This window comes from Trachypithecus francoisi, unplaced genomic scaffold (assembly GCF_009764315.1).
Source record: "Trachypithecus francoisi isolate TF-2019V2 unplaced genomic scaffold, Tfra_2.0 Lachesis_group11, whole genome shotgun sequence".
In the NCBI taxonomy this organism is placed as follows: Eukaryota; Metazoa; Chordata; class Mammalia; order Primates; family Cercopithecidae; genus Trachypithecus; species Trachypithecus francoisi.
In genome coordinates, this window is record NW_022681456.1 from 90,962,004 (window position 1) to 90,989,680 (window position 27,677).

The following is a 27,677-nucleotide window of genomic DNA, read 5'->3' on the forward strand; positions in this document are numbered from 1 at the left end:
TTATGGTAATCCTCTTTCCACATTAATGACCTAACACTGCCATTAATCCTTCCACTTGTCTTCTCTCATCGTCCTTAGTGACTATTTCATATCTTTACTTCTTTCTATGTGGATTTTATTTGTTCTGCGTGTACCTCATTCTCAATAGGAAATGATCTTTCCTTCCAATTAAGACAAATAGACTCAGATACTCTTTTTTTTTTTTTTGAGACGGAGTCTCGCTCTGTCGCCCGGGCTGGAGTGCAGTGGCCGGATCTCAGCTCACTGCAAGCTCCGCCTCCCGGGTTCACGCCACTCTCCTGCCTCAGCCTCCCGAGTAGCTGGGACTACAGGCGCCGCCACCTCGCCCGGCTAGTTTTTTGTATTTTTTAGTAGAGACGGGGTTTCACCATGTTAGCCAGGATGGTCTCGATCTCCTGACCTCGTGATCCGCCCGCCTCGGCCTCCCAAAGTGTAGACTCAGAGACTCTTATGTCATTTATTTTTGCTTCCCTATATATATTTTAAAAATACAATTTTAGAGTAAATAATGTGTTCATGTGGAACAACATTCTAAAACTATCAAAAAGAGTAAAACGAAAAGCTTCTCTGTATCATAGGCTTCTATGTTAGTATCCACTTCCTCTCTTTGGACTTCTTTGACCACATCTAAATAGGTCTAGCTGCCCTTCACCTAATTATCTGTCATCATTGCACAATGTATTTGTAATCACATATTTATTTGTTTACTTGTTTACTGTCTCCCATATTAGATTTTAAGATCCATGAGTTCAGGGCCGTGCTAATTTTATTCATGAATATATAGCTAGTGACTTGCATACTGTAGATAATGGTGTTGTTCAGTATTTATTTTAGGAACAACTAAATTATTTCCCAGTACAGTTTAATCATCTCTGCTTTACAAAGGTGGTAAGTGAAAGATCCAGGACTTACACTTATGTCTGACTCCAAAATTCATGCCATACAACTCTGCTTTTATAACACAATGCATTGTTCATGCCATTCTCCTTTTCAGAAAGACTATTCCTTTCCTTTCATTCGTGAATACATTCAGCAAATATTTATGTCAGTCTTTGTACTAACAAATGGGAGCACAGAGAAGAGAAAATCTTTGTTTCCAAGCTGTTCAGTATACCACGGGATACAAACAGTGACAGGGAGTGATAAAAGCTGCAGGAGTGTTATGGGGCCCAGAAAAGGGGCATCAAGCCGAGGCAGTCTGGAGAGGGATATCAAGACAGATTTGCCTGGAATATGAGGTTGGAAGGATGAACGAAAGGGAATGAGAATAAGCCCAAAAGAAAATTCCAGACAGAGGGAATAGCATGGGAAAAGGTGGGAGCACGTGCGTCTCAGGCAAAGAGCTTGCTATGGCTGGACCATAGGATGCCTGTGATTAAGTGAGAAGAGATGAGGGTGGAAAGGTAGCAGGGCCAGATCATCATGTACCTCATATGCTAAGACAAAGAGTTTGAACTTATAAACTAAAAGTTACAGGACAGCTACTTCAGGATTTTTAGGAGGGATGTTAAATAATCTTATATGGTTAAGTGGATTCCTCTGGATAAAAATTAAAGGGATGTATATTGAGGCAAGACAATTAGTTTGAAAACTTCTGCAATAATCCAGGTGAGCAGAAATGAGAGCTTGGAAAAAGTATAGGGTAGGGGAATGGAGAAATAAAACATCAAAACATTTAGGCGGCCAAATCAAAACAATTTCACTAGAGATGAACAATTAGAAGAAAGGGAGATAGAACAAAGACGGTTTTTTTTTGTTTGTTTGTTTTTTTGACTCACGTTAAATGTGAAATATCTACCTTTGGCACCATCTAGGGGCCTTCATACCAAGTACTTAAATATGCGGTCTAGAGCTTAGGAGAGAGGTTTCAGCGAAGAATGCTCACTATGTAAGTATTCTCGTATATAAGGGATTTTCAAAAAGTTAATGGAAAATGCATATCATGCAAAAACCATGCATGGATTTCAAATTTTTTTTTTCAAAACATATTTCCAAAATATTTCCTAACTTATCATTCATGTCTAAACAGGATCTAGTTTGAGGCACTAAGAAGAATAAGACAGTTTGAAAAGAACCTCTACCACAGCAACATGAATTCTGCTAAAAGTGAAGCAAGAACAAACACCACATTTATGTGGAGGTTGGTTGGAAGAATGGTGAAATCACTGATGCTTTATTGATGGGGACGATGCCCCCAAGAAAATCAGCAGCATACAAATCAGTAACTCATTTTAAGGGATGAGATGATGTTGAAGATGAAGCCTGCTGCAGCAGACCATCCACATCAATTTTTGAGGAAAACATTCACCTGGTTTGTGCCCTAAATGAAGAGTACCTATAATTAACAGCAGAACCAACAGCGAACACCATAGACAACTAATTCAGCCTATACAATTCTGACTGAAAATAAAAGTTGAGCAAACTTTCCACTTGATGGCTGCCCAAACTGTTGCACCCAGATCAGCTGCAGATGACAGCAGAGCTTTCAATGGAAATTTTAAACAAGTGGGATTAAGATCCTAAAGCATTTCCTCAAAAAATTTTAACAGGAGATGAAACATGACTTTACGAGTATGATCAAAGCAATGGCTCCCCCAGAATGGCAGCGGTCCAATCAAAGCAAATGCAGACAGTCAAAAGCAAGGGCATGACGCAGCTTTTTGGGATGCTCAAGGTATTTTTGCTTGTTGACTTTCTGGAGGGAAAAAGAATGGTAACATCTGCTTATTAAAGAGTGTTTTTGAGAAACAGTAGCTTTTCTAAGTGTTTCTAAACTAAAGCTTTTCTGCTAAAGCTTTAGTCAAATGTTTAGCAGAAAAACGCCTGGGAAAGCTTCACCATAGAGTCCTTCTCCATCACAACAATGCCCCTCTTCTTTTCTCTCATCAAACAAGGGCAATTCTGTGAGCACCAACTGGAAATCATCAGGCATCCACTTTACAGTCCTGATTTGTCTCCTTCTGACTTCTTTTTGTTTCCTAATCTTGAAAAATCTTCATAGGGCACCCATTTTTCTTCAGTTAATAATGTAAAAAGACTTTATTGACATGGTTAAATTCCCAGGACTCTCAGTTCTTTAGGGATGGCCCAAATGGCTGGTGTTATCACTTACAAAAGTGCCTTGAACTTCATGGAGCTTATGTTTAGAAATAAAGTTTACAGTTTTTTGTTTTTTGAGTCTCGCTCTGTCACCCAGGTTACAGTACGGTGATGCAATCTTTGCTTACTGCAACCTCTGCCTCCCAGGTTTAAGTGATTCTCCTGCCTCAGCCTCCCAAGTAGCTGGAATTACAGGTATGCACCACAACACCCAGCTAATTTTTGTATTTTTGGTAGAGATGGGGTTTCGCCATGTTGGCCAGGCTGGTCTTGAACTCCTGACCTCAGGTGATCTGCCCACCTTGGCCTCCCAAAGTGCTGGGATTACAGGGATGAGCCATAGCGCTGAGTCAAAGTTTACATTTTTTATCTTTTAATTCAATTTTTCCACAAACTTTTTGAAATGCCCTCATACAAATTAAGAGCATATATATATATATGGTTGAAACAACAATAAAATGAGGTTGCCTATTAGGAATGCTTAGAATGGAAAGGAATGATGTGAAAGAAGAATTTTAAAAAATACTGCTTAGTCATGAAGGCAAGAAAAAAAACCAGGACAGCAGCATACCAGAGACATCTAGAAAAGGTGGCAGGTTGGTACAAAAGACTCAGAGAGGTCAAATAGACACTGATGGAGATGTTAGACTCTGAAATCAGAAGGCCTTTGGTGACTTGGGAATAGCTATAGTGAAAAAGTGAGTGAATGGCAAAAGCAGATTTTCCAAGAAGTCTCATTATGAAGGGAAGGAGAAAGAGAGAGGAGTGTGAGCAGAGGGAAAACAGGGGTGGAGGGGTAGGGAGAGAGAGGGAGGAGAGCATGCAAGAGAATAGCAGTTTTCAAATTTGGTCTCAGGACCTTTTACCCTCTTAAAAACGATTGTAAACCCCAAAGGGCTTTTGTTTATGTTGGTTATATCTACCAATATTTACCATATTAAATTGATGCTGAGAAATTTAAAAATTACTTATTAATTCATTTAAAATAATCATAAATATACATGTTAGCATATATATTTTAATAAAAATAACTACCTTTTCCTCAAAAACAGAAGAGTAACATTGTTTTAAGGTTTTGCTAATCTCTTCAATATTTAACTTAATAGAAGAGAGCCAAATTCTTATATCTGCTTCTGCACTCAACCCACTGCAGTATATTGTTTTGGTTGATGTATACGAAGAAAATCCAGCTTCACACAGACATATAGTTACAAAGAAAGGTGTATTTTAATAGCCTTTTCACAAAGTAGTAGATATTTCTCTTTGATACTACACTAAAATTGAAAGAAATAACTTCCTAAAGGTAAGCTGCAATGTGGAATCTGAAGCTGTATAAATTAACTTGGAACATTAAAATCCATTGCACTCTGAATGAATCTTTTAACTATACATGATTTTGACCTTACAAATCTCCTGAAAGAGCATTAGGGACTCCCAACAGACTTTGAGAACTGCTGGTGTTAAGCGTTTAAGACTTAAGTTGTTTGGCAATACAAATGGGATAATGAATAGCATACAGGTGAAGAAATCAGCCTTGAAGAGAGAGAAGTCTCTTTTGAATCTAGAAAGAAGGAAGCAGAGGTTTAAATACAGATATATTTGAAGGGAGAAGAGTTCCCACATACTGTTATTTTTTTCTGTGAAACAGGAAGTGAAGTCATCTAGGGCCAGGTAAAAGAATAGCCCACGTATCTTAAAGGCCCCCTGGTAAATGCCTATTATTCCTTCAAGCCCAATTCAAAAGGCACTGTTAGCTTCCCCTGATTGTCATCTCTTTTGCTCCAAAATGTCACCTAATCATTCTTCTGTTCTAATAATTATTATGTTTTACTGTTTATGTATCTGCTTTCTCTGTTAGATGGGTGCTCTCCTGGCTGGGACCCAACCAAATTCACCTCAGCAACGACTCACGACATTTGTGTTGAATGAAAGGCTGAGGATTTTTAAATTTTAATTAAGAAATTGTATCTAGGTTACCTATAGACTCTGCAGTTGCTCTCTTCAAGTTATTTTTCCTTATTAAGATTTCTCTCTACTGTAAGGTACAACATGATTGACAAAGCTAGAAAAGATAGAACTGCTTAGTAGTTTTATAAATTAGAGCTAAATACAAGGAACTGAGGAAAAAACCCAGACGATCTAAAGGCCAGGGATAAATTTGGTAGCTCTCCTGCACCCAGGCTTCCAGCAGAGGTGATGAGTATAGGGATACTAGGAAAAAGGCCTTCTGCCAACTCTTCCAGACATGTGCCCAGAAGTTCAAATTCCCAGAAATTAAAATTTTACTTTAAATGTACATTCATATACCACTCCCAACCACATACTTACAAGAACATAAGCCAAAATATTAACAGTGGTTATCCCTTGGTGATGACTTTTATGATAGTTTTGTTTTCGTTTTGCTTTTCTGAATTTTCAATAATGAAAACACACTGTGCAAAAAAACCTTAAAAGTGTCATCTCTTTCAAACTGTTCAAGATTTACCTTAGTACACTTAGGATTAATACAGGAGGATTTGCTTACAAATAAATAATTAAATACCTTCATGACTGTTTCGTCTTACCACTAACTCTCATAGTAAAGAAAACCCATTCATATTTTCAAATAAGACAACTCAGACAAGTATAAAAGGTGGGGTGGTGATTGAGAAATATATTAAAATCAGCACCTGCTTATGGAATCCAATGCCTTCCCAAACAAAGTACTGTGCCCAAAACAGGAGGGCAAAAGATTCTTGTCAAATGTGTTAATAAAGTTTTAAGACTGCTTCATTAGCACTTTGATCAGAGGAAAAGATTGTGCAGCGGTGGAGGGAAGATGAACTTTGAGGTTGCACAGGCCTAAGTTCTAACCAAAGCCAACTGTGACCAGAGTTAGTAATTACATTTCTCTGGACCTTGCTTTTCTTTATCTGAAAAACAGAGATAGTAATACCTAAGAATTGCTGTAAGAATTAAAATCAACACATACAAAGGGCCAAATCTTGTCACATAATAGGTGTTCAAAAAAAAAAAGGAGCAATTATTATTTTCTGGCAGAAATTATTCTTATATCACATTTTTTTTTTTAAAGATATGTGCACAGTTGTATTTAGGTTCAATTTCCAGAACAGTAATGAGGATCTACTGAAAGGGTACAAATAACAAGTCTGAGAAAATAACTAAGTTTTTAAGATGGTGGCAGTCTTATTTGATCAACCATGGTACTTTTAATATATTTATATCCTTTCTAAAATATACTATTTACTTCCATATATTCTTAGCAAAATATGTTGTATAACCATTAATCTTTATTTTTAGATACTTTAACATCATCATTATGAACAAAAGCTGGTGAGGCCTTCCAGCGCTATTAAATTAGATAGGGCTGCCTATTACAAATTGGGATATGTGCTGGTGTACCATAAATTAAACATAACACATCTTTCTTGAACATTGATCCAACACAACAGTAAGTAATTGAAAATGCTTTGCATATATTTAAGAAACAAAATATAATACCATTGACTCACCGAATATTTACTGAGTGTCTACTATGTGCTAGATACTGCTCCGGGCCCCTAGGGATGAAGCATTAGGAAAATTAGAGAAAACACAAACAAACAAACAAAAACCTGAACTCATGGAGTTTATATTCTAATGGAGGAAGGAAGGCAATAAGTAAATAAATAAACTCTATAGTATGTTAGATGGTGCCAAGTGAAGTGAAAGAACAAAACGAAACAGAGAAAGGGTTGCAATTATAAATAGGGTAGTCAGAGGAAGCCTCAATAAGAAGGTGCCATTTGATTAAAGATCAAAAAGAAGGTGAAAGCCAGCCAGTGGACTATCTGGGAAAAGTTTGCGGACAAAACGCAAACGTAAATGCAAAGGTTGGAAATGGGGCCACTGGGCAACAGCAAGGACATGGTGAGACTGCATAGGAGGGAACAGGCAAGTAGCAGATGAGGTTAGAAAGGCAAAGGGGCCAGGTCTCCAAGGGCCTTAGAGTTTTTGCATTGACTTTGTTTATCCTCTGGGTGAGATGTAGAGGCTGGAAGTTTTGAGAAAAGAAAGACATGCTCTATACTCATGTCTTAGAAGGATACTGGGGCTGCTGGGAGTAAAGGATGTTGGAGTAAGACAGAAGCAAGAAAGAGGCATCTAGGAGAGCCTACCAATAAGCCAGGTGGGAGGGGCTGGAGGCTGGGACCAGGGTGGTAGCAGAGCAAGTGCAGAAGTCCTAGGATTCTGAGGTGGAGCCAATAGAAAGCTATGTGCTGATGTGGAGAGTGAGAAGACAGCACCAAGGTTTTTGGCGTAACCAAGTTTCCCGATATTTACTGAGATGCAGAAGGCTGAGGAAGGAGCATGTTCGGCCTGGAATATCAGAAGCTCAGTTTGGAGACGTAGAAGGCAAACTTCAAATGAACGCTTTGCACGAAAACAGAAGAAATTTGAACTTCCTGATAGCCCTCTTCAAGGACCACTCCAAGAAAGGGAAAGGCAGATTTTAATATCCTGTGCTTACAAGGGACCTTGGGCAGTTACGTTTTTGAAGCACTAATAGCGCCGTTTCTTTCCATTCTAAATGCTCAAAGTGCTTTCTCGCTTTCCCGGGGTTTGCTTTTTTTTTTTTTTCTTTTGAGACGTCGTCTCCCTCTGTTGCCCAGGCTGGAGTGTAGTGGTGCGATCTTGGCTCACTGCAAGCTCCGCTTCCCGGATTCAAGCGATCTCCTGCCTCAGCCCCTGGAGTAGCTGGGATTACGGGCGCCCGCCACCATGTCAGCTAATTTTTGTATCTTAGTAGAGACGGGGTTTCACCATGTTGGCTAGGCTGGTCTCGAACTCCTGACCTCAAGTGATCCGCCCGCCTCGGCCTCCCAAAGTGCTGGGATTACAGGCATGAGCCACCGCACCTGGACAGGGTTTGCTTTTATCCCTTTGTCTCTCTCTGGCTTCCAAGCTGACAGGTACATTTTTTCCCCCATCTGCGAATGTACTCATCTGATCCCATAAGCCCCCTCCACTTTCTAATTCCCTGGAAGCTTGGAGGCCGGAGAAACAAGCGAATTACAATCGTGTGGAGGCTCCGCGAGCTGTCGGAGCCACAGGCATCTGTCAGGTGCTGGCCTGACTTCCTGGTTCTGGGGAAAAGATACTTCATTTCGCAATCGGGCTCACGGAACCCAGCGCCTGGGAGGTGAGAAACTTGAGGTCCGACTGCGCCCCAGAACAGCTGAGTGACGTCCCTCCAAGCCTCAGGCTCTTTCTCAGGGCCGACGAACTTCTTGATTCCCGGGACCTACCCAAGTCTTTCTCCTGGAGTAAGCTCTGTCCACGGAACCCACTTCCTCTCTAACTTTTCTCAAGGATGATAGAGATTTCCGTTCCGCAACCTACCACAGCAACCCTGGGGCAGAGGTGCCGAGGCCTGGAAGCGGACCTCGGACGACCTTTGACCGAGGCATGAAGGCGGGGAATGCCTTACCTGCCCGGGCGCGGGTTGCTGAAGCCGGCGACAGAAGAACCAGCCGAACTAGGAAGCGCCGTGGAGGGGCGGGGCCTGCCGGGTTGGCCCCGCCCCACTTCCCCGATGGCTTCATCTTGGCGCCTTTAGGCGGCTCCACAAAGTGAGAAACTCCACGTCTTGCTTAGGGCTCGTCTTTACGTGGGCGCCTGCCCCTTTAATTACGCCCGTGTCGGAGGCTGAAACACTTAAGGCTTCCGGGCATGCGCACAGCGTTGTGCAAATGAATGCTTTCCACTGAACCGAGGTAGATCGGGTCGAGCTTCTTGCGCGATGGTGGGCTTGTATGCGGGGGGGTGACGAGGTTGGCATTGAGGATCCATACCCTTTGCCCCCAAAGAAAGGTGACGTGGGCTAGTATCGCGCCTTTGGACAGGCAGTTAGGGGAGGGAGAAGAAACAGGTAGAGTTGCTGGCCTTGTCGGGGACACTTTTGGACGTGCTGGAGGGCAGCGACGCCCTTAGTTCTGCGAAGTTAAGTAGCTTCTGCAGGACTGGGTTCAGTATTTCTGATACCTTCTCAGAATCCCTCTTCAGCCAACGAATTCCTCAACCACGGGCCAAGCAAACTACTCCCCGCCGGCCCCCCTCCCCCCGCCCCCGGCACCTGGCTCCACACTGTGGTGAGCAGTCTCTGTTGAATGGGAACACTGCACCTTCAGGCTTAACGCCATGTGGGCTCCTTTGCTGCCCTCCAGTTTGGTTCCACTCTTTTACCAGAATGCTGGAATTACATTCTCCCCGAGTTTCCCTACCTGTTTCACTTGCTTAGAATGTCTATCTTCCTCCATTTTTCTGGGAGAAAGAAAAGGTCATTATTCTTTCAGAGCCAATCCCTACAGCTATGTTCTTGACCATGCTGTTTTGTTTTTCAGCTCCTCTAACTGTTACTCAGTCGGATACATCCTGCTCATTTCCATCAGAATCATCTTACTGAAACCTGTTTTGGGATTGTGTCCCTTTTCTATTCAAACACTAACAGCCATCCATTGACCACCCAATAGATTCCAAGTCCTTGTCAGGCCATCTTCCATAATCTGGTACGAACTCAGCTGCATTTTCCAGCACAGTACTCTCCCTGCCTCCCCATCCCCACTGCTCTGTATCTGGACTGTTTGTTTTTCTCTCACACATTGCATGTTTTGTTTGTACATTACTTGTGAGGTCTCTGCCTCATTTCTGTCTCTTGAACTATTGGAGGACTTAGATGGCCACTTCTTGCATTATGCCTCTCCTAATTATCTTCCACTTCACTCCTACAGCACTTATTTTGTACTAGTTTTTTCATTTATTTAACAATAGTATTTATTGCAGACCTACCATGTGCTTGACACTTCAAAATGTGGGATCATCAGTAGTAAATAAGGCAGACAAGCTTACTCCTCACATGGAACTAACATTCTCTTTGGAGGAGATAGACAATAAGTAATAAAGAAAAACTTTACCTAGAACTGCTATGCAGAAAATTAAATAGGGTTTTGTGAAAGAGAATCACTTGCTGGGCGCGGTGGCTCACGCCTGTAATCCCAGCACTTTGGGAAGCCGAGGCGGGTGGATCACGAGGTCAGGAGTTTGAGATCAGCCTGGCCAATATGGTGAAAACCCGTCTCTACTAAAAAAATAGAAAAATTAGTCAGGTGTGGTGGCGCGTCCCTGTAGTCCCAGCTACTCCGGAGGCTGAGACAGGAGAATCGCTTGAACTCGGGAGGCAGAGGTTGCGGGAGGCAGAGGTTGCAGTGAGCTGAGATCGCGCCACTGCACTCCAGTCCGGTGACAGAGTGAGACTTTGTCTTTTTTTTTTTTTTTTTTTTTTTTTGAGACGGAGTCTCGCTCTGCCGCCCAGGCTGGAGTGCAGTGGCCGGATCTCAGCTCACTGCAAGCTCCGCCTCCCGGGTTCACGCCATTCTCCTGCCTCAGCCTCCCGAGTAGCTGGGACTACAGGCGCCCACCAGGTCGCCCGGCTAGTTTTTTGTATTTTTAGTAGAGATGGGGTTTCACCATGTTAGCCAGGATGGTCTCGATCTCCTGACCTCGTGATCCGCCCGTCTCGGCCTCCCAAAGTGCTGGGATTACAGGCTTGAGCCACCGCGCCCGGCCTGAGACTTTGTCTTAAAAAAAAAAAAATCACTTGCAGGTTCCTGTAGATTATTGGCCAGGAAAAACTTCTCTGAGGGCATGAATCCTAAAAGATGCAGCTATATGGTTCGGGAGGGAACAATTTAGCCAACAGGAACAGTTAGCACAGAAGTACTGAAGAAGGCCAGAGTAGCTGGAGTATAGTGGGTAATGGGGTAAAGGTACAAAAAAATTTGGAAAATAAACAGGTTCCCTAATCTTAGACGTCCTTGGAAGCCATGGTAAGTAATTTGGATTGTATTGCAAATGTGATTAGAGGGTTTTAAACTGGATTGTGATACGATTTAATGTACCTTTTAAGACACCATTCTGGCTGGTTTGTGGGCTAGTTGTAGAAGCAGGAGTTAGGGGCCTTCACAACAACTAAAAGTTTTTGGAATGGAAGTATTAAAGTAGGTGTGATGAAGGACAGTGGGGGTGATAAAAATCAGATGCTTAAGGTTAATGCAGTTTTTGGAGATGAGAAAGTCAAAGTTATGACCATGACAGTGGATGCCCAAGATGAAGTAGAGGTGTGAGGTTGAGGTTGAGATTGAGGACTTGAGGGTCCAAGACATTGAATGGATGATCCGTATAGATGATCATGAAAATCATGTTGCGTAAGAAGATAGTGAGCCAGAGATCAGTGAATGAAGCAGAGTTGTCTGGGGATCCGAGAGAGGATGACAGCAGATGGTAAAGCCCAATGGCAGGCTCTTCAAAAGAATTGGTTTTTTGGAGGTAGTAGAGGAAGAAATGGCTTGCAAGGAACAGTGACAAACATAGAACAATATTTACAGCCTCCAGGTCCTAAGGTAGGTGGGTGGGAAAGAAAAAATAGCCCTCACTTGAGAGGACTAAGGAAGAAGCAGCCTGAAAAAATAGCCAGCTTTCAATTAGGGCAAGAAAGTGAGGGAACTGTACAGGAAATTAAGTAATTAAGGAAAAATAATATTTTCTTTAGGAAATTAGGGTATGGAGAATTTGTTGTGATTTCTCTATGGCATGATTGAAAGGATTGAGAAGGGATGTGATTTGCTAAATTGGTTCAGAATAGTAGAATACATTATAGATATGAGATGATGGTCCAGATGATGATAAATTACTTGGAGAATGTGAGTAAACACAGAACTCAGTAGTATGGGGCCCCTGGGCAATTTATCTTTCCTGCAGCTCCATATGGTATGGTAGCCATGGGTTCGTGTGAAAAGTGAGAGATCAGAGTACTATTCTCTTGCGTAGTGTTCCCAGGAAGCTCTGTAAGGGTTTCTTCTGTTTGATGCCAATGATATAGTTAGAACTTTCCTCTGGGTCAACCTCGAAAGCTTCCATTTGTCCTAATGGGGGCATTAGAGAAGGCCCAGGACTGACTTAATCTTACCTTGAAATATAATCAAATCACAAATTTGTATTTATAACTTCATTTACCCATCAGTTTTCCTATTGTCTTCTTGTTACCTCTCCTGTCACTAACCACTAATAATATGAGAAAACTTAGCTACATATTCTCTGGAATTAGCTGGAGATTTTAGGCTCCAGGAATGGAATTTGGACAAATCTTTGTTTTATAGTCCTGTGTTCTCACCTCTTCTTGTGGGCCTACAAATGATATTTTTAAGATAAACTTAAAATTGACTCATTTTAATCCCAGATAATAGGTACAAATCTGGAGTGAGTGAAGATACAAGTTAACAAATCTTTAGCTATACCAGAAACAGTTTGCCTATTATTTCAGCTTGGTATAGGAGAGTCAAAGTACACAGGATGTACATATAGTTATAAATTAACGATGCCATTTAAGAAGACTCAGGATTAAAAGAGAGACAGGATTAACTAAATCCTGCAAACCTATTCCTATCTGGTCATCCATAATTTCTCTTTCTGTTAACTAACCACCTCTTTGTTTTGTTTTTTAGGCATTATTATAGAAGAATGGAAGAAGATACAGATTATAGAATCAGGTTTAGTTCTTTGTGTTTCTTTAATGATCATGTTGGATTTCATGGCACTATAAAAAGCTCACCAAGTGACTTTATTGTTATTGAAATTGATGAACAGGGACAGTTAGTTAATAAGACCATCAATGAGCCTATTTTCAAGATTAGTGAAATACAACCTGAGCCAAATAATTTTCCAAAAAAAACAAAACTAGATCTTCAAAATCTGTCCTTTGAAGATGGAAGAAACCAAGAAGTTAATACTTTGGTTAAGTACACTGATGGTGACCAAAATCATCCGTCTGGTTCAGAAAAGGAAGATACTATCAGTGATGGAACTTCCAAATGTGAAGAAAAAGCTGATATTTTAAGCTCCTTTTTAGATGAAAAAACTCATGAGTTACTGAATAATTTTGCCTGTGATATAAAAGAGAAGTGGCTTTCTGAAACAGAGCTAATTGGACTACCTCTTGAATTCTCAATAGGCAGAATCCTTGACAAGAACCAGAGGGCTAGTTTACATAGCGCCATTAGGCAGAAATTTCCATTTTTAATAACTGTAGGAAAAAACAGTGAAATTGTTGTAAAACCAAATCTTGAGTATAAAGAACTTTGTCATTTGGTATCTGAAGAGGAAGCATTTGACTTTTTTAAATATTTGGATGCGAAGAAAGAAAATTCCAAATTTACCTTTAAACCTGATACAAACAAAGACCACAGAAAAGCTGTCCACCATTTTGTCAACAAAAAGTTTGGAAACCTTGTGGAAACCAAATCTTTTTCGGAAATGAATTGCGGTACTGGTAATCCGAGTGTGGTGATAACAGTAAGATTTCGGGAAAAAGCGTACAAGCGTGGGAAAAGACCTCTTCCTGAATGCCAAGAAGGAAATGTTATATATACAGGTAATTTAATAAATAATCATCCATTTTCTTGGATAAACTTAGTTAAATTTAAAATTGTGAAAATGAATTGAATAGACTTGGCTAGAGAGATTGGAAAGAATACATGCTTTACCTTTAGGGAGGGGAACTGCTGATAAGCAATTTAAGCAACTCTAGGAATTCTTATTTATTCTGTTACTTACTGGAAGATGATAAAACCTTTCAAATTACACTGAATTTAAAAATTAGCCTTACTGATAACCTAGGCATTTATATTAGCCTATTCACAAATGTCTAAAGTTGAATCAGTTGGTTTGTGTTTAATAAGTTTTATTGAAGGTAAATCTTGATTTCATATTTTGAAAGTCATCTCAATTAAAATTAAGTTTTTAGAGATAAGAAGAATATATTTACTGTGCTTGGGAAAGTGAAGAGATACTTTGTAATCCAAAACAAATTATATTTCCCTACCTTGGGTAGGGAACCTGAAAACTTGGTCCTGCTGATCATCTAGACAAGATGTTCTGAAACTTTAGCATGCATATAATCATCAAAAGGTCTTGTTAAAACAGATTTCACAGCCTCATTCTCAGTTTCTGATTCTGGGGCTTTCACAAATTTCCAGACTGTTTTTTTCCTGGTCTGCTACATTTTGAGAATCACTGTTTTAGGGTCTGTGTTTAATTCCCAGGGTGGCTGGAACTGATGAACTCTCACTGTAAAAGTCCAGCTGACTAGGTTTAACTGGCCTCAATTCTACTTGAAGGATGGGAACTGTTTCAGATGATCATATTTAATAAATTAGAGTTTGAACCTTGGATCTATGTGCGTTTGATTTGATATTATGACTTTTAGTTCACAAAAAGACTTATGAAATTTTTATTTTTATTTATTTATTTATTTATTTTTTGAGACGGAGTCTCGCTCTGTCGCCCAGACTGGAGTGCAGTGGCCAGATCTCAGCTCACTGCAAGCTCCGCCTCCCGGGTTTACGCCATTCTCCTGCCTCAGCCTCCCGAGTAGCTGGGACTGCAGGCGCCCGCCACCTCGCCCGGCTAGTTTTTTTTTTTTGTATTTTTAGTAGAGACGGGGTTTCACCGTGTTAACCAGGATGGTCTCGAACTCCTGACCTCGTGATCCGCCCGTCTCAGCCTCCCAAAGTGCTGGGATTACAGGCTTGAGCCACCGTGCCCGGCCAAGACTTATGAAATTTTTAATGTCTTTAAGATTTGATTTCACAAATGTAAAAATGGGAAGAATAATACCATGGGCAAGTTACTTAACAATTCATAACTTTTGGTTGTACTTGAAAAATGGAGTAATAGGAAAGCCTGACACACAATGATATTCTAAGGATTAAATGAAATAATGAAATTGTTTACTATGTAATAGTTACTTAATATTAGGCATATAGTAAGTGTTAACAGATATATCCATTTTGAAGGAAAAACACTAGCTTTACACGTAGAAAGAGGAATTGCTGGTGAGTGATTTAAGCAGCTCTAAGAATTTTTATTTATCTTATACTACTTGAAATTCTAACAATATTAATTTGGGTTAATGAGTAAAAAAATTATAGAACTTTATATATTAATTTAAATTCATTTTTCTAAAGTTGTGAATAGTTGGGGGCATATGTTAAAAGGAGGAATGATGGTTCAAAAAACCTTTTATTTTTTATTTTCAATTATGTTAAAATATACGTAACATAAAATGTACCATCTTAATCATTTTTAAGTATCAGTGGCATTGAGGACGTTCACGTTGTTGTACATCCATCACCACCATTCATCTCCATAATTTTTTCACCATCCCAAACTAAAATTCCATATTTATTAAACAATCCCTCCTCCTCTCCAGCTCAGAAAAATGGGAACCACCATTTTTCATTCTGTCTCTATGGATTAGACAACTCTAGGTATCTCATATAAGTGGAATCATACAGTATTTGTCTTTTTATAACGGGCTTATTTCACTTAGTATGTTTTTGAAATTCATCCTTGTTGTAGCACGTGTTAGAATTTCCTTCCCTTTTAAGGCTAAATAATACCCCATGGTAGGTGTGTGCCACATTTTGTTTACTCATTCGTCTGCCAGTGGATGGGATATAATGGTCAATAAAGCACACATGATATTTGCTTTGGAAGCATTCAGCCTTGGAACTTGGAAAGAATTTGAGGGAGAATGTGGATGTGAGGTGACTTCTGAGGCTACGTCATAAAAGTATTATACTTCTTGTCATGTTCTTGGATTGCTCATTCTGGGGAAAGCTAGCTACCATACTGTGAGGAGACTCAAACAGCCCTTTGGACAGGAACTATAGCTTCATGCCGATAGCCAGTACCAACCTTCCAGCCATGTGAATGAGCCCCCTTTGGAAATGGATCCTCCACTTTCTTTCAGGCTTTTAAATAACTGCAGCCCTAGCCACATCTAACTGCATGCAACCTCAGGAGAGCCTGAACTAGAATCACCAAACCAAAGTGTTCTTGAAGTCCTGATCCACAGAAACTACAGGCGATACATGAATATTGTAAGCCACTAAGATTCGAGGTGACTTGTTGTGTAACAATAAATAATACATAGCATTTAACCCTGGACATGCACAAATTACTGATCAGCAACAAACTCAAGGAACCACTTATGTAGATTTCTGGAACTCCTTCTCTACAAAGCTTTGTCTTATCAGGTACTCTCCCTGTGAATTCCAGCCCACTCAGCCTTCCTGAATTCAAATATCTACCCTCTTAACTCAGCAGAACTTCTGTGCTCTACCTGGATTCTGTCTGTGCTATGTTCCAGAATGTACTTCTAGGCAAAAAATTAGAGTATTTTAGGACTCCTCTCGTTTGTTTTTCTTTTCTTTTAGATTACAGTTTTGTGGTACCTATTCTCTAGTCTCTAAAAATGGCTGTTTCATATGTTTTGTTCAGTTTTCTATTTGTTTACAGTGGGAGGTCATCTGGTATCAGTTATTCCAACATGGGTCAAAGTGCAAGTCTCCAAAATTGAATTTTAAAATTCAGTATAATTGACTTTCTTTTTAAATATGTAATTGTTCCAAGTAATTAAGAAAATGTTATAAATCTTATACATAAAACTTATAAATTTAGTGACCCTTAAGATTTTGTAAATGTTCCCATATTGCTTACTAACTTAAATAAGATTCAATGTAAAAAGACAAATGTAAATCAATTAAATATTTTAAATTGGAACTCCAAGTTTCATTCTCTTAAACATTCAAGTGCATAAACTTTTATGTAGATACAGATTAATATTAACACAATATCATGGATTTGATCCTCTTAAATATATTTCTGTACTAAATTCTAAATCTTTATGGGTGAAAAAATGCTTATCCACCTAGGCTACTATCAGCAACAAACCGATATCTCAAACAAGTTGGAAATTTCTTTTAAATTGCTGAGCTTTTTGAATGACATGTCGAAAATTGTCAGGGCGAATGGCTGCTGCTAATGGACCTTCAAGAACACATAGAAGTAAGACAAATAATAAATGGAAGGAACACATTTTATTTTTAAATTTTTATTTTAGTTTCAGGGGTACATGTGCAGGTTTGTTACAAGGGTATATTGTGTGGTGCTGAGATTTGGGGTAGATTGAACCCATCACCCAGGTAGTGAGCATAGTACCCAATAGGTAATTTTTCAGCCCTGTGCCCTCCCTCCCTCCTACCTCTTATAGACCCTAGTGTCTGTTGTTTCCATTTTTATGTACATGTGTACCCAGTGTTTAGCTCCTACTTATAAGTGAGAACATGCGGCATTTGGTTTTCTGTTCCTTTGTTAATTCACTTAGGATAACAGCCTCTAGCTGCATCCATGTTGCTGCAAAGGGCATGATTTTGTTCTTTTTAATGGCTGTGTAGTATTTCATGGTGTATATGTACCGCTTTTTTTTCTTTGAGACAGGGTCTCACTCTTTCACCCAGGCTGGAGTGCAGTGGCACCATAGTGGCTTGCTACAGCCTCAACCTCCTAGGCTCAAGCAGTCTTCCCACCTCAGCCTCCTGGGTAGCTGTGACGATAGGTATGTGCTACCACACCTAGCTAACTTTTTAATTTTTTGTAGAGATGGGGTCTCCATATGTTGCTCAGTCTGGTCTTAGATTGTTTGCTCTTGGAATCCTTCTGCCTCAGCCTCCCAGAGTACTGTGATTACAGGCATGATCTACTGTACCCAGCCACATTTTCTTTATCGAATCCACTGTTGTTGGGCACTTAGGTTGATTCCATATCTTTACTATTCTGAATAGCGCTGCAATTAACACACAAGGGGAACTCATGTTTTAGAGGACTGAAATGTATGAAAGTACAAAACTGTTGAAGGCTCTAGTTAATCCAGGGATTACAAGAAGTTCTCTGTGGCAGGGTTATAGGATATATGAAGGGAAGTGGTGCACTTGGAGACTGGAAAGGTAGATTTGGGCCAGATATGAATACCAAATTAAGGAATTTGGATTTTTTTGCCTGTAAGCCTTCAATGAGCCAACCAACAGTTTAAAAATAACAGCTGAAATCTATCATGCTGATTTTATATTTTCATTAAAAAATACTCCTTACAGCTGGGTGCGGTGGCGCACTCCTGTAATCCCAGCACTTTGGGAGGCAGAGGAGGGTGGGTGGATCATGAGGCCAAGAGATCGGGACCATCCTGGCCAACATGGGGAAACCCCGTCCCTACTAAAAATACAAAAATGAGCTAGGCGTAGTGGCGTTTGCCTGGAGTCCCAGGTACTGGGGCAGCTGAGGCAGGAGAATCGCTGGAACCCAGGAGGCGGAGGAGTGAGCCTAAATCACGCCCCTGGACTTCAGCCTGGTGACAGAGTGAGACTCCGTCAAAAAGCAAAAAACAAAAAAAAAATCCTTACATTAATAGTTCGATTCATTATACTAATCTGTTAACTAAGAATGTAATTGATATATGGTAGCTGCTTTTTTTGTGATCTAAGTTTTTTTTGTTGTTGTTTCAGCTTTTACCCTACGAAAGGAAAACCTGGAAATGTTTGAAGCAATCGGTTTTTTAGCTATCAAACTTGGTGTTATTCCTTCGGATTTTAGTTATGCAGGCCTTAAAGACAAGAAAGCCATCACCTATCAAGCAATGGTTGTTAGAAAAGTGACTCCAGAGAGGTAATAAGATATTACTTTATAAGACTGAACTCTGGCCGGGCGCGATGGCTCACGTCTGTAATCCCAGCACTTTCGGAGGTCAAGGTGGGCGAATCACGAAGTCAGGAGATCAGTACCATCCTGGCTAATACAGTGAAACCCCGTCTCTACTGAAAATACAAAAAATTAATTAGCTGCGCCTGGTGGCGAGCACCTGTATTCCCAGCTACTCGGGAGGCTGAGGCAGAATGGCGTGAACCCAGGAGGCGGAGCTTGCAGTGAGCGGAGATGGCATCACTGCACTCCAGCCTCCGTCTCAAAAAAAAAAAAAAAAAACAAACCAGGTTGAACTTTACTTTCATACTTCATCCAATAAATACGTATAAGATCAAAAGCTCTGAATAATACTGGGAACATATTAACCTCACTATCAATATTCACTGATTACATACTTACTGAACAGCACATTCTGTATTCATAATTATCTTCTAAATAGAGATATGTCTTAAGTTTACATTGAAAATATAGGAAGTTTTAGGATGGAAACTTTGAGAAGTGGAAGATTTGAATTGTCTAAATTGTTTCTAAATATCCTGTACTGTATTCAAATATGCATTTATATTCATAAAAGCACCTTATAAATCATGTTTTCCTAATTAATTATATTATGGCTTTATTATCATAGATCCTTACATTTAAAATCCTTGTTAAATGAATGTAAAGTACTCAAATTTAGTCTCCGTCAGCTTAATCAAATTGTATGCATTTTTTTGTAACTATAAAAGACATATATTTATTGTGGAAAATAGAAAAAAGTTTTTTAAAAATAAAGTTACTAGTAAGCCTACTACTCAGAAATAACTGCAACAGGCTGGGCACGGGGGCTCACGCTTGTACTCCCAGCACTTTGAGAGACTGAGGCAGGCGGATCACTTGAGGTTAGGAGTTTGAGACCAGTCTGGCCAACATGGTGAAACCCCATCTCTACCAAAAATATAAAAAATTAGTTGGATGTGGTGGCATGTGTCTGTAATCCCAGCTACTTGGGAGGCTGAGGCAGGAGAATTGGTTGAACTGGGAAGTGGGAGTTTCAGTGAGCGGGGATCATGCCACTGCACTCCAGCCTGGGCGACAGAGCGAGACTCTGTCTCAAAAAAATAAATAAAAATAAATAGCTGCAATAACATTTTTCTCTATTTCTCTCTAGACCTTTTTCAGAGACTACATCACACAGAAACTTTAATTTATTATTTATCATTATTATTATTATTATTATTATTTTGAGACAGAGTCTTGCTCTGCCGCCCAGGCTGGAGTGCAGTGGCCGGATCTCAGCTCACTGCAAGCTCCGCCTCCTGGGTTTATGCCATTCTGCCTCAGCCTCCTGAGTAGCTGGGACTGCAGGCGCCCGCCACCTCGCCCGGCTAGTTTTTTTGTATTTTTTGGTAGAAACGGAGTTTCACCGCGTTAGCCAGGATGGTCTCGATCTCCTGACCTTGTGATCCCCCCGTCTCGGCCTCCCAAAGTGCTGGGATTACAGGCTTGAGCCACCGCGCCCGGCCTATTATTTTTTTGAGATGGAGTTTCACCCTTGTTGCCCAGGCTGGAGTGCAATGCACAATCTCGGCTCACTGCAGTCTCTACCTCCCGCGTTCAAGCAATTCTCCTTCCTCTGTCTCCTGAGTAGCTGGGATTATAGGCGCCCACCACCACGCCTGGCTAATTTTTGTATTTTTGGTAGAGATGGGGTTTCGCCATGTTGGCCAGGCTGGTCTTGAACTCCTGACCTCAGATGATCCACCCGCCTCAGCCTCCCAAAGTGCTGGGATTACAGGCGTGAGCCACTGCTCCTGGCCAACATTTATTATATATGTGAAAATCATACTGCATATACAGTTTATATTTTACTTTATAAAATAAAATAATGTTATTAGATGAAAATTTACGTCATGAAATATTTCAAAATTATGTCTATCATATAGACTAATTTGTTTAACATTCCCTGTTTTTGAAAATTGAAATTCTTTCCAGCTTTTCACTGTAAATAATACCATGATTAATATTCTTACACTTAAATCTGTAACTTATAATTTCCTTAAGATAAACTTCAAAATGTGAAAAATTGGGTCAAAATTCAGCCTAGTTAATGTAACATCGATATGTTAATTATTAGTTATTAGTTAACACATGTTGAAGTATCCACTATATGCAAGTAGACTCTTCTGAGTGCTTCTAAGCTCTTACATGGGGGACAAAAAAAAAGTGTTTGAGTTTGCTTTTGTGGTCACGAAGTGCAGGGTAGGGCAGAAAGAAGGACTTTAGATGTTAAAATGTATTTAAGATGAAAGCTTCCCTCTTAGGATGAGAGATTGCTTTAAATTAGCTTATGAGTCTGGAATTTTAATTACACTTCAAGTAATAGTAAAATTTTAGCAGATTCAGAAAACTGGAGATATATTTGTGGGGCAGTAACTCAATAGTCTGTCACATATATAATTCCTGTAAGGAGTATGGAAACTATGGCTATAAAGGAAATTTTATATCAGCCCTTATGGGGTCATACAAGTTACTCTAAAAATATTGAAAATATTAATTCTTTAGATGTTGGGAAAAATTGAAAGTTTGTGTAAGGAAGTGCTCAGAGCAGAATTTCAGGAAAATCCTCTGGTGCCAGTGATTTTTCTTGGTAATGTTGGGGAAAGAGACTGAGAAGGAAAGGAGCAGAGTTGGGGACAGGAAGATCAGGAGAACCGCTAGGAGGTTCTGTCACTCAAGCTAAGAAGTTAGAAGGCCTACATAGGAAGAATGATAACATTAGTAATATATGTTCAAGTTTTTAAAATAATTCTGTTAATGTAATCCTATAATAATGGATATTAAGCACACATTTGGTGAAATAACATGAACTTTAGAATATTCTAAAAAATTTGTATTAGTATTCTCATAAGGTGTTGCTTGGCAACTGCCATTTAAAACCTTATTGTAAAGTAATTTTTAAATGTAAAATTTAACTGACTTTATATGATTTATTACTTACAGGTTGAAAAATATTGAAAAAGAAATTGAAAAGAAAAGAATGAATGTCTTTAATATTCGCTCTGTAGATGATTCCCTGAGACTTGGTCAGCTCAAAGGAAATCACTTTGATATTGTTATTAGAAATTTAAAAAAACAAATAAATGATTCTGCAAACCTGAGAGAGAGAATTATGGAAGCAATAGAGAATGTTAAGGTAAGAAAACTTAATTTTAAAAGAGTATCCAGGGAAATCTTCATAGTCTCTTTCTCTACATTGAGGCAAGAGGGGAAACTTCTTTTTCTTTTGTACCTTTTTATGGGATTTTTAAACATGATAATTATTTTTTAAAGTGATAAATAAGGCCATTTGGCTTATATTTTACTTTCAGCTTAATACATTTTTGTATTTAAACAAAACAAAATATGTAAACATGATTTTAAAAATGCAGGGTATGGCATCCTCCAGAGAAGAGGGGACAATCTACATTCATAAGAGAGATTTTTTAAGCATCTGCTATATAGAGCAGTATTTAGTCAGGGGAACTTATTTTTTGGAAATTTTGATGTATACACATTATAAATCATACACACTGTATTAGTCCATTCTCACACTGCTAAGTAAGGACATACCTGAGACTGGTTAATTTATGAAGGGAAGAGGTTTAGTTGACTCACAGTTCAGCATGGCTGGGGAGGCCTCAGGAAACTTATAGTCATGGTGGAAAGGGAAGCAAACACATCCTTCTTCCCATGGTGGCAGGAAGAAGTGCCAAGCAAAGGAGGAAAAGCCCCTTATCAAACCATCAAATATTGTGAGAACTCACTCACTATCATGAGAATAGCATGGGAGTAACAATCTCTATGATTCAATCCCACTGGGTCTCTCCCATGCCACGTGGGGATGATGGAAACTAAAATTCAAGATGAGATTTGGGTGGGGAGACAGCCAAACCATACCATAAACTTTATGTTTTACGGTAAAAAATTACTTAGCATAAGTGTCTAAATGACATTTTCCAGACATTTAAATGTACACATACAATGATAGCCTTCAAGACCAAATCATCTTAGATCATCTAGACATCAGCAAAGTTTATACTGTAATGGGCCAGATAATAAATATTTTTTACCTTTTAGACATATGGTTCCTCTTGCAACTAATCTACTGCCATTGTATGGAAGCAGCCACAGACAATATATAAGTGAACGAACATGGCTGTGTTCCAATAAAACTTTGTTTACAAAAACGTGTTGGACTAGGTTTCATTTGTGGGCTGTAGTAGTTTGCTAACTCCTGATGTAGATGAGTTCTCAACCTGAGGAGCTTTCAAAAAATTTCACCCATTGATCTCTACTCCTGAACCAATTAAAAAAGAACATTTGGGGATGCAGGTTAGGCATTAATACTTATTTTTTATTTTTTTATTTTATTTTATTTTTTTTTTTTGAGACGGAGTCTCGCTCTGTCGCCCAGGCTGGAGTGCAGTGGCCGGATCTCAGCTCACTGCAAGCTCCGCCTCCTGGGTTTACGCCATTCTCCTGCCTCAGCCTCCCAAGTAGCTGGGACTACAGGCGCCCGCCAACTCGCCCGGCTAGTTTTTTGTATATTTTAGTAGAGACGGGGTTTCGCCGTGTTAGCCAGGATGGTCTCGATCTCCTGACCTCGCGATCCACCCGTCTCGGCCTCCCAAAGTGCTGGGATTACAGGCTTGAGCCACCGCGCCCGGCCAATACTTATTTTTTAAAAACTTCTTAGGTGACTCTACTTTAGAGCCAATACTGAGAAACACTGATTAAAGTTTCTGACCACAAAGACCTTTTTACACAATTTTATACCTCTCCAACAGGAAAACAAACAAACAAAAACTGGTTATTAATCTGCCTTGTAGTTAGGAAAATATCTTCCAACTAAAGATCTTTTAAATCCAGCACTTTCATCTGTATATGGAAGTTACCTGATTGTATACTCATTATATGTTGTATACAATCATTATTAGTTCATTCTCATGCTGCTATGAAGAAATACCCGAGACTGGGCAATTTATAAAGAAAAGTGGTTTAATTGACTCACAGTTCCATATAGGTGGGGAGGCCTCAGGAAACTTACAATCATGGCAGAAGGCACCTCTTCACAGGGTGACAGGAGAAAGAATGAATGCCAGCAAGGGAAATACCAGATGCTTATAAAATGATCAGATCTCGTGAGAACTCACTATCATGAGAACAACATGGGGGAAAACCGACCCCATATTCAATTACTTCCCACTGGGTCCTTCCCATGACGTGTGGGGATTGTGGGGGTTACAATTCAAGATGAAATTTGGTGAGGACACAGCCAAACCATATCATATGTTATTTTACCTTTGTTTTCCTTGACCCACCTAAAATTCTACTTTTTTTTCCTCAAAAACTCTTACTAAAATGATATATTTTAAAAAAGGTAGAAGTTTCTTTGAACTCTGATAGCATTTATTACCTGTCTTTCATTTGTTATGTATGAATATACAGCTACCTATTACAAAATTCCCATTAGAAACAATCTTAGTTTTAGCCAACTTCCATTGGTTCTCATGATGTGAGAAAGGACTTGAGAAACCCTGAAAATAAGGAGTCTTTGAAGTTTTGTTTCAAGGGATTATATCTCTGTTATAAACCTTTTGTTATATCTAATTACTTTGAAGGGTTACTTTAAAACTCTTCTGGTTATTCTAGGATATTATGTGATGTTATTTTTTCAAATTTGAAATAATTAAAAATATGAGATTTAATTCAGGGAGTACTTATTCTATCTGCAGTTAATTTTTTTTTTTTTTTTTTTTGAGACGGAGTCTCACTCTGTCTCCCAGGCTAGAGTGCAGTGGCGTGATCTTGGCTCACTGCAAACGCCACCTCCTGTGTTCAAGCCATTCTCCTGCCTCAGCCTCCCGAGTAGCTGGGACTACAGGCGCCCACCACCATGCCTGGCTAATTTTTTGTGTTTTTAGTAGAGACATGGTTTCACCATGTTAGCCAGGATGGTCTCGATCACCTGACCTCGTGATCCGTCCGCCTTGGCCTCCCAAAGTGCTGGGATTACAGGAGTGAGCCACCGTGCCCAACCTGCAATTAATTTTTTAAATGACATGAGATAATGACATGCTTTTGTACCATGCTGACAACAAATTGGCTCAACATCTTTTACTAAAAAATTCTTGGGTTGGTATTCAATAATAATTGTTGACTGAATAAATGCATACTCTCCTCATGAAGTAAGTGTGGAGGACTCTTTTGTCTTTCAAGAAACTGTCTGGGCCTGGTATTTTCTTTCTGAGCACATGTTTAATGACTGACCAATTTCTTTAATGGTTGCAGCAGTATATTACAGTTTTCTATTTCTTCTGAGTAATGTGACAGCTTTAAAACATGGCCTGAAGGGTTCACCTCCATCAAGAAGTAAAGTCTGTATTCCTCCCCTGGAATACAGGGAAGAATACCTGTTCCAGTTGCTGGAACAGCTGGGCCAGTAGAGTACTGCTGAAGTGGCTCCATTGTCTCAGGTCAGCCTTTAAGAAACTGAGATGAACTAAAGAACAAACAGTTATGTAGAAAAGAGCCAGGATGTGTGGGGTTTGAAAGTAAGCCTGTTCTCGACTCCCTACATCTCCAGACAGCCGAAGAGTCTCAAAATAAGAAAGAGCGTCAGGGTAGGGGTCAGATCTGGGTACTCGGTGACCAACTCATTTTGGATGCCCAGAACTTTTCTGGCTCTAGCACTGAAAATCTCACATCCCAGGAAACTCCTTAATAACATGAATGGAAAGCTGACATATTTTCTTCACTGGTTTTATGTTCTAACTGGTTTTGTGTTCTCACTGGTTTTATGTTCTAACTTCTAATTCTGTGTTTTCTTTCCTATTCTTTAATTGCACAGCATTTCTCAGACTATTTGGTCCCTATGTGCATAATGCTGATTACAGAGTTCTTCTATTAAAATAATTATGAAGAGAAAAATTCAATTGTGTATTTTGACACATAATTGTACTTATATACTCTTAATTTGTTGATTATTTTGTATACATAGAAAAAAGGCTTTGTGAATTACTATGGACCACAGAGATTTGGGAAGGGAAGGAAAGTTCACACAGACCAAATTGGACTAGCTTTGCTGAAGAATGAAATGGTATGGATTTTGGAAAATGTAATCTTATCTGTTTCTGTCAATTATACTTACTACATAATCCAGCTCCTTACTTTCTTAACTCTAGCTTATAAATGCATGTAAACACACACATACCAAATATATTACATCACTGAACATTTAGTAAGCTGCTGCTATGTCCTTGGTATCATATTATAAGAAAGCCAACTGTGTGAGTGTCCTTGTGGTTAGTACATATTTGAGATTTGACACAGATATGACTATCACTTTCCAATTTAGTGAACTGAATAGAAGATTTAGAGGAAATTTTGACCCTGTAATCCCAGAAATCAGGTATCAGATCATATAAAAGATAGGAATCCACGTAAGTCCAGAGACTAAAAGGGGAGCAGCAAATTTGAAAACAAAATCTGACTAGTTCAAAATGAAACTAAAAATGCATGTTACAACTAAGAAGCTGCATTTGCTGAAATATTAAAAGCATATGTGTGTATATCTACTTTTAATTTATATTTTTTATATATAATTACATATTTTTACACTAAAATGGAATGCACATAATGGAGGAAAACTACAAAACTATAAAAATTATATATTTGAACAAGTGGAAGATTATTCTTATGATAGTATCTTGTTCACTCACCTGTGTTCTAATATAGTTTCTTGAGTGCAAGAGAAGGAAACAGTAAAAGATTTTGTGAGAAACATGGTACATTGAACATCATCTTACATATCAAATAATGTTCAGAGCTGATATTTAGACCACATCTGCAAATCTATAGGTAGTTCTGGGTTTCACATTTCAAAGGAGATTTTAGCAACTGGAATATAACTGATATGATAAAGAGTCTAGAAATGTTTACCTCAGCAGTGGTTCTTTAGTCTAGAAAACTCTGAAAATTAACTTGTAAAATGTTTAAAATTTTGTCATACAGAAGAAGTACTTAATAGTTTGGGGCCTGCTGGATGCAGCATATGTTCTACTTGAGTTCTGCCATTTGTCACCTGTGTTACTATAGGTACTTAACTTTTCCAAGTTGCTTAACTTTTCCAAGCCTCAGTTTCCTTATCTGTAAAATGGAGATAGCATGTATGTCACAAGATTTTTCTGAGAATCAAATGAAAGAACGTTTGTTAAGGCAGCTAGTACAGTGCCAGACAAGTGTCCATAGATGGGATCGGCTAGATATTTAAGGGACTTGTAGTCCAGCATAAAAGACTTTTTCTTAACAATTGTTCAAATAACTGGAATGTCCTGTTTCTCATGGCATTTAAGCAAAAGCTGGATGGCTACCCCTCTACCCCTTTCAAACCTCATATTGCATGCTCTTGAATTTTTAAAAACTTTTGCTTTAGTAGTAATAATCAATTATTGCTATGTAACAAATTACCCCAATACATAGTGGTTGAAGACAACAAGCATTTATTATCTCAATTTCTGAGAGTCAGGAATTTGGGAGCAGCTTAGCTGAGTGGCTCTGGATCAGGGTCTCTTGTGAGGCTGCAGTCACACAATTGGCCCAGGTGTGTAGTCTCTGAAGACTTGACCAGGATGGAGGATCTGCTTCTAAGCTCATGCTCGTGGTTGTTGGCAGGAGACTTTATTTTCTTGCTTTAAGACTATTTGTGGCATGGCTTCTCCTAGAGAGATAAGTCTAAGAATGCAAAGGAGAGAGAGAGAGAGAGAGACAACAGATACCGCAGTGTCTTTTATAACCTAGTCTCAGAAGTGGCATACTTTCACTTCTTCTGTCTTCTGGCCACACAGATCAACCCTGATAAGTGTTTGAGAGGACTACATCACGTGTGAAGACCAAGTGAGGGA

General features: G+C 39.3%; 2 protein-coding genes across 15 annotated transcripts in view; one reads left to right on the forward strand and one right to left on the reverse strand.

The window, feature by feature from the left end:
• Positions 1–8,737, reverse strand: part of IRAK4 (interleukin 1 receptor associated kinase 4) — a 37,381-nt gene extending 28,644 nt beyond the window's left edge. For 3 of the 8 annotated variants that reach the window (XM_033222365.1, XM_033222360.1, XM_033222364.1), the window contains exons 1-2: positions 8,591–8,737; positions 6,633–6,680 (exon numbers count right to left, since the gene is read on the reverse strand). The gene's annotated coding sequence lies outside the window, so the exon portion shown is untranslated. Of the gene's footprint in view, positions 1–6,632; positions 6,681–8,408; positions 8,566–8,590 lie in introns of those variants that run through there. The other 5 variants (XM_033222362.1, XM_033222361.1, XM_033222366.1 and 2 more) reach the window with 5 other exon arrangements.
• An 18-nt stretch (positions 8,738–8,755) lies between these two features.
• The window catches only part of PUS7L (pseudouridine synthase 7 like), a 32,521-nt gene continuing 13,599 nt past the window's right edge, over positions 8,756–27,677 (forward strand). Inside the window, exons 1-5 of one of the 7 annotated variants that reach the window (XM_033222352.1) lie at positions 8,756–8,876; positions 12,660–13,585; positions 18,558–18,717; positions 21,736–21,928; positions 25,775–25,873. In XM_033222352.1, coding sequence (XP_033078243.1) covers positions 8,857–8,876; positions 12,660–13,585; positions 18,558–18,717; positions 21,736–21,928; positions 25,775–25,873 — 1,398 coding nt within the window. In that variant the 5' untranslated portion in view covers positions 8,756–8,856. Of the gene's footprint in view, positions 8,974–12,659; positions 13,586–17,571; positions 17,615–18,557; positions 18,718–21,735; positions 21,929–25,774; positions 25,874–27,677 lie in introns of those variants that run through there. The other 6 variants (XM_033222355.1, XM_033222356.1, XM_033222354.1 and 3 more) reach the window with 6 other exon arrangements.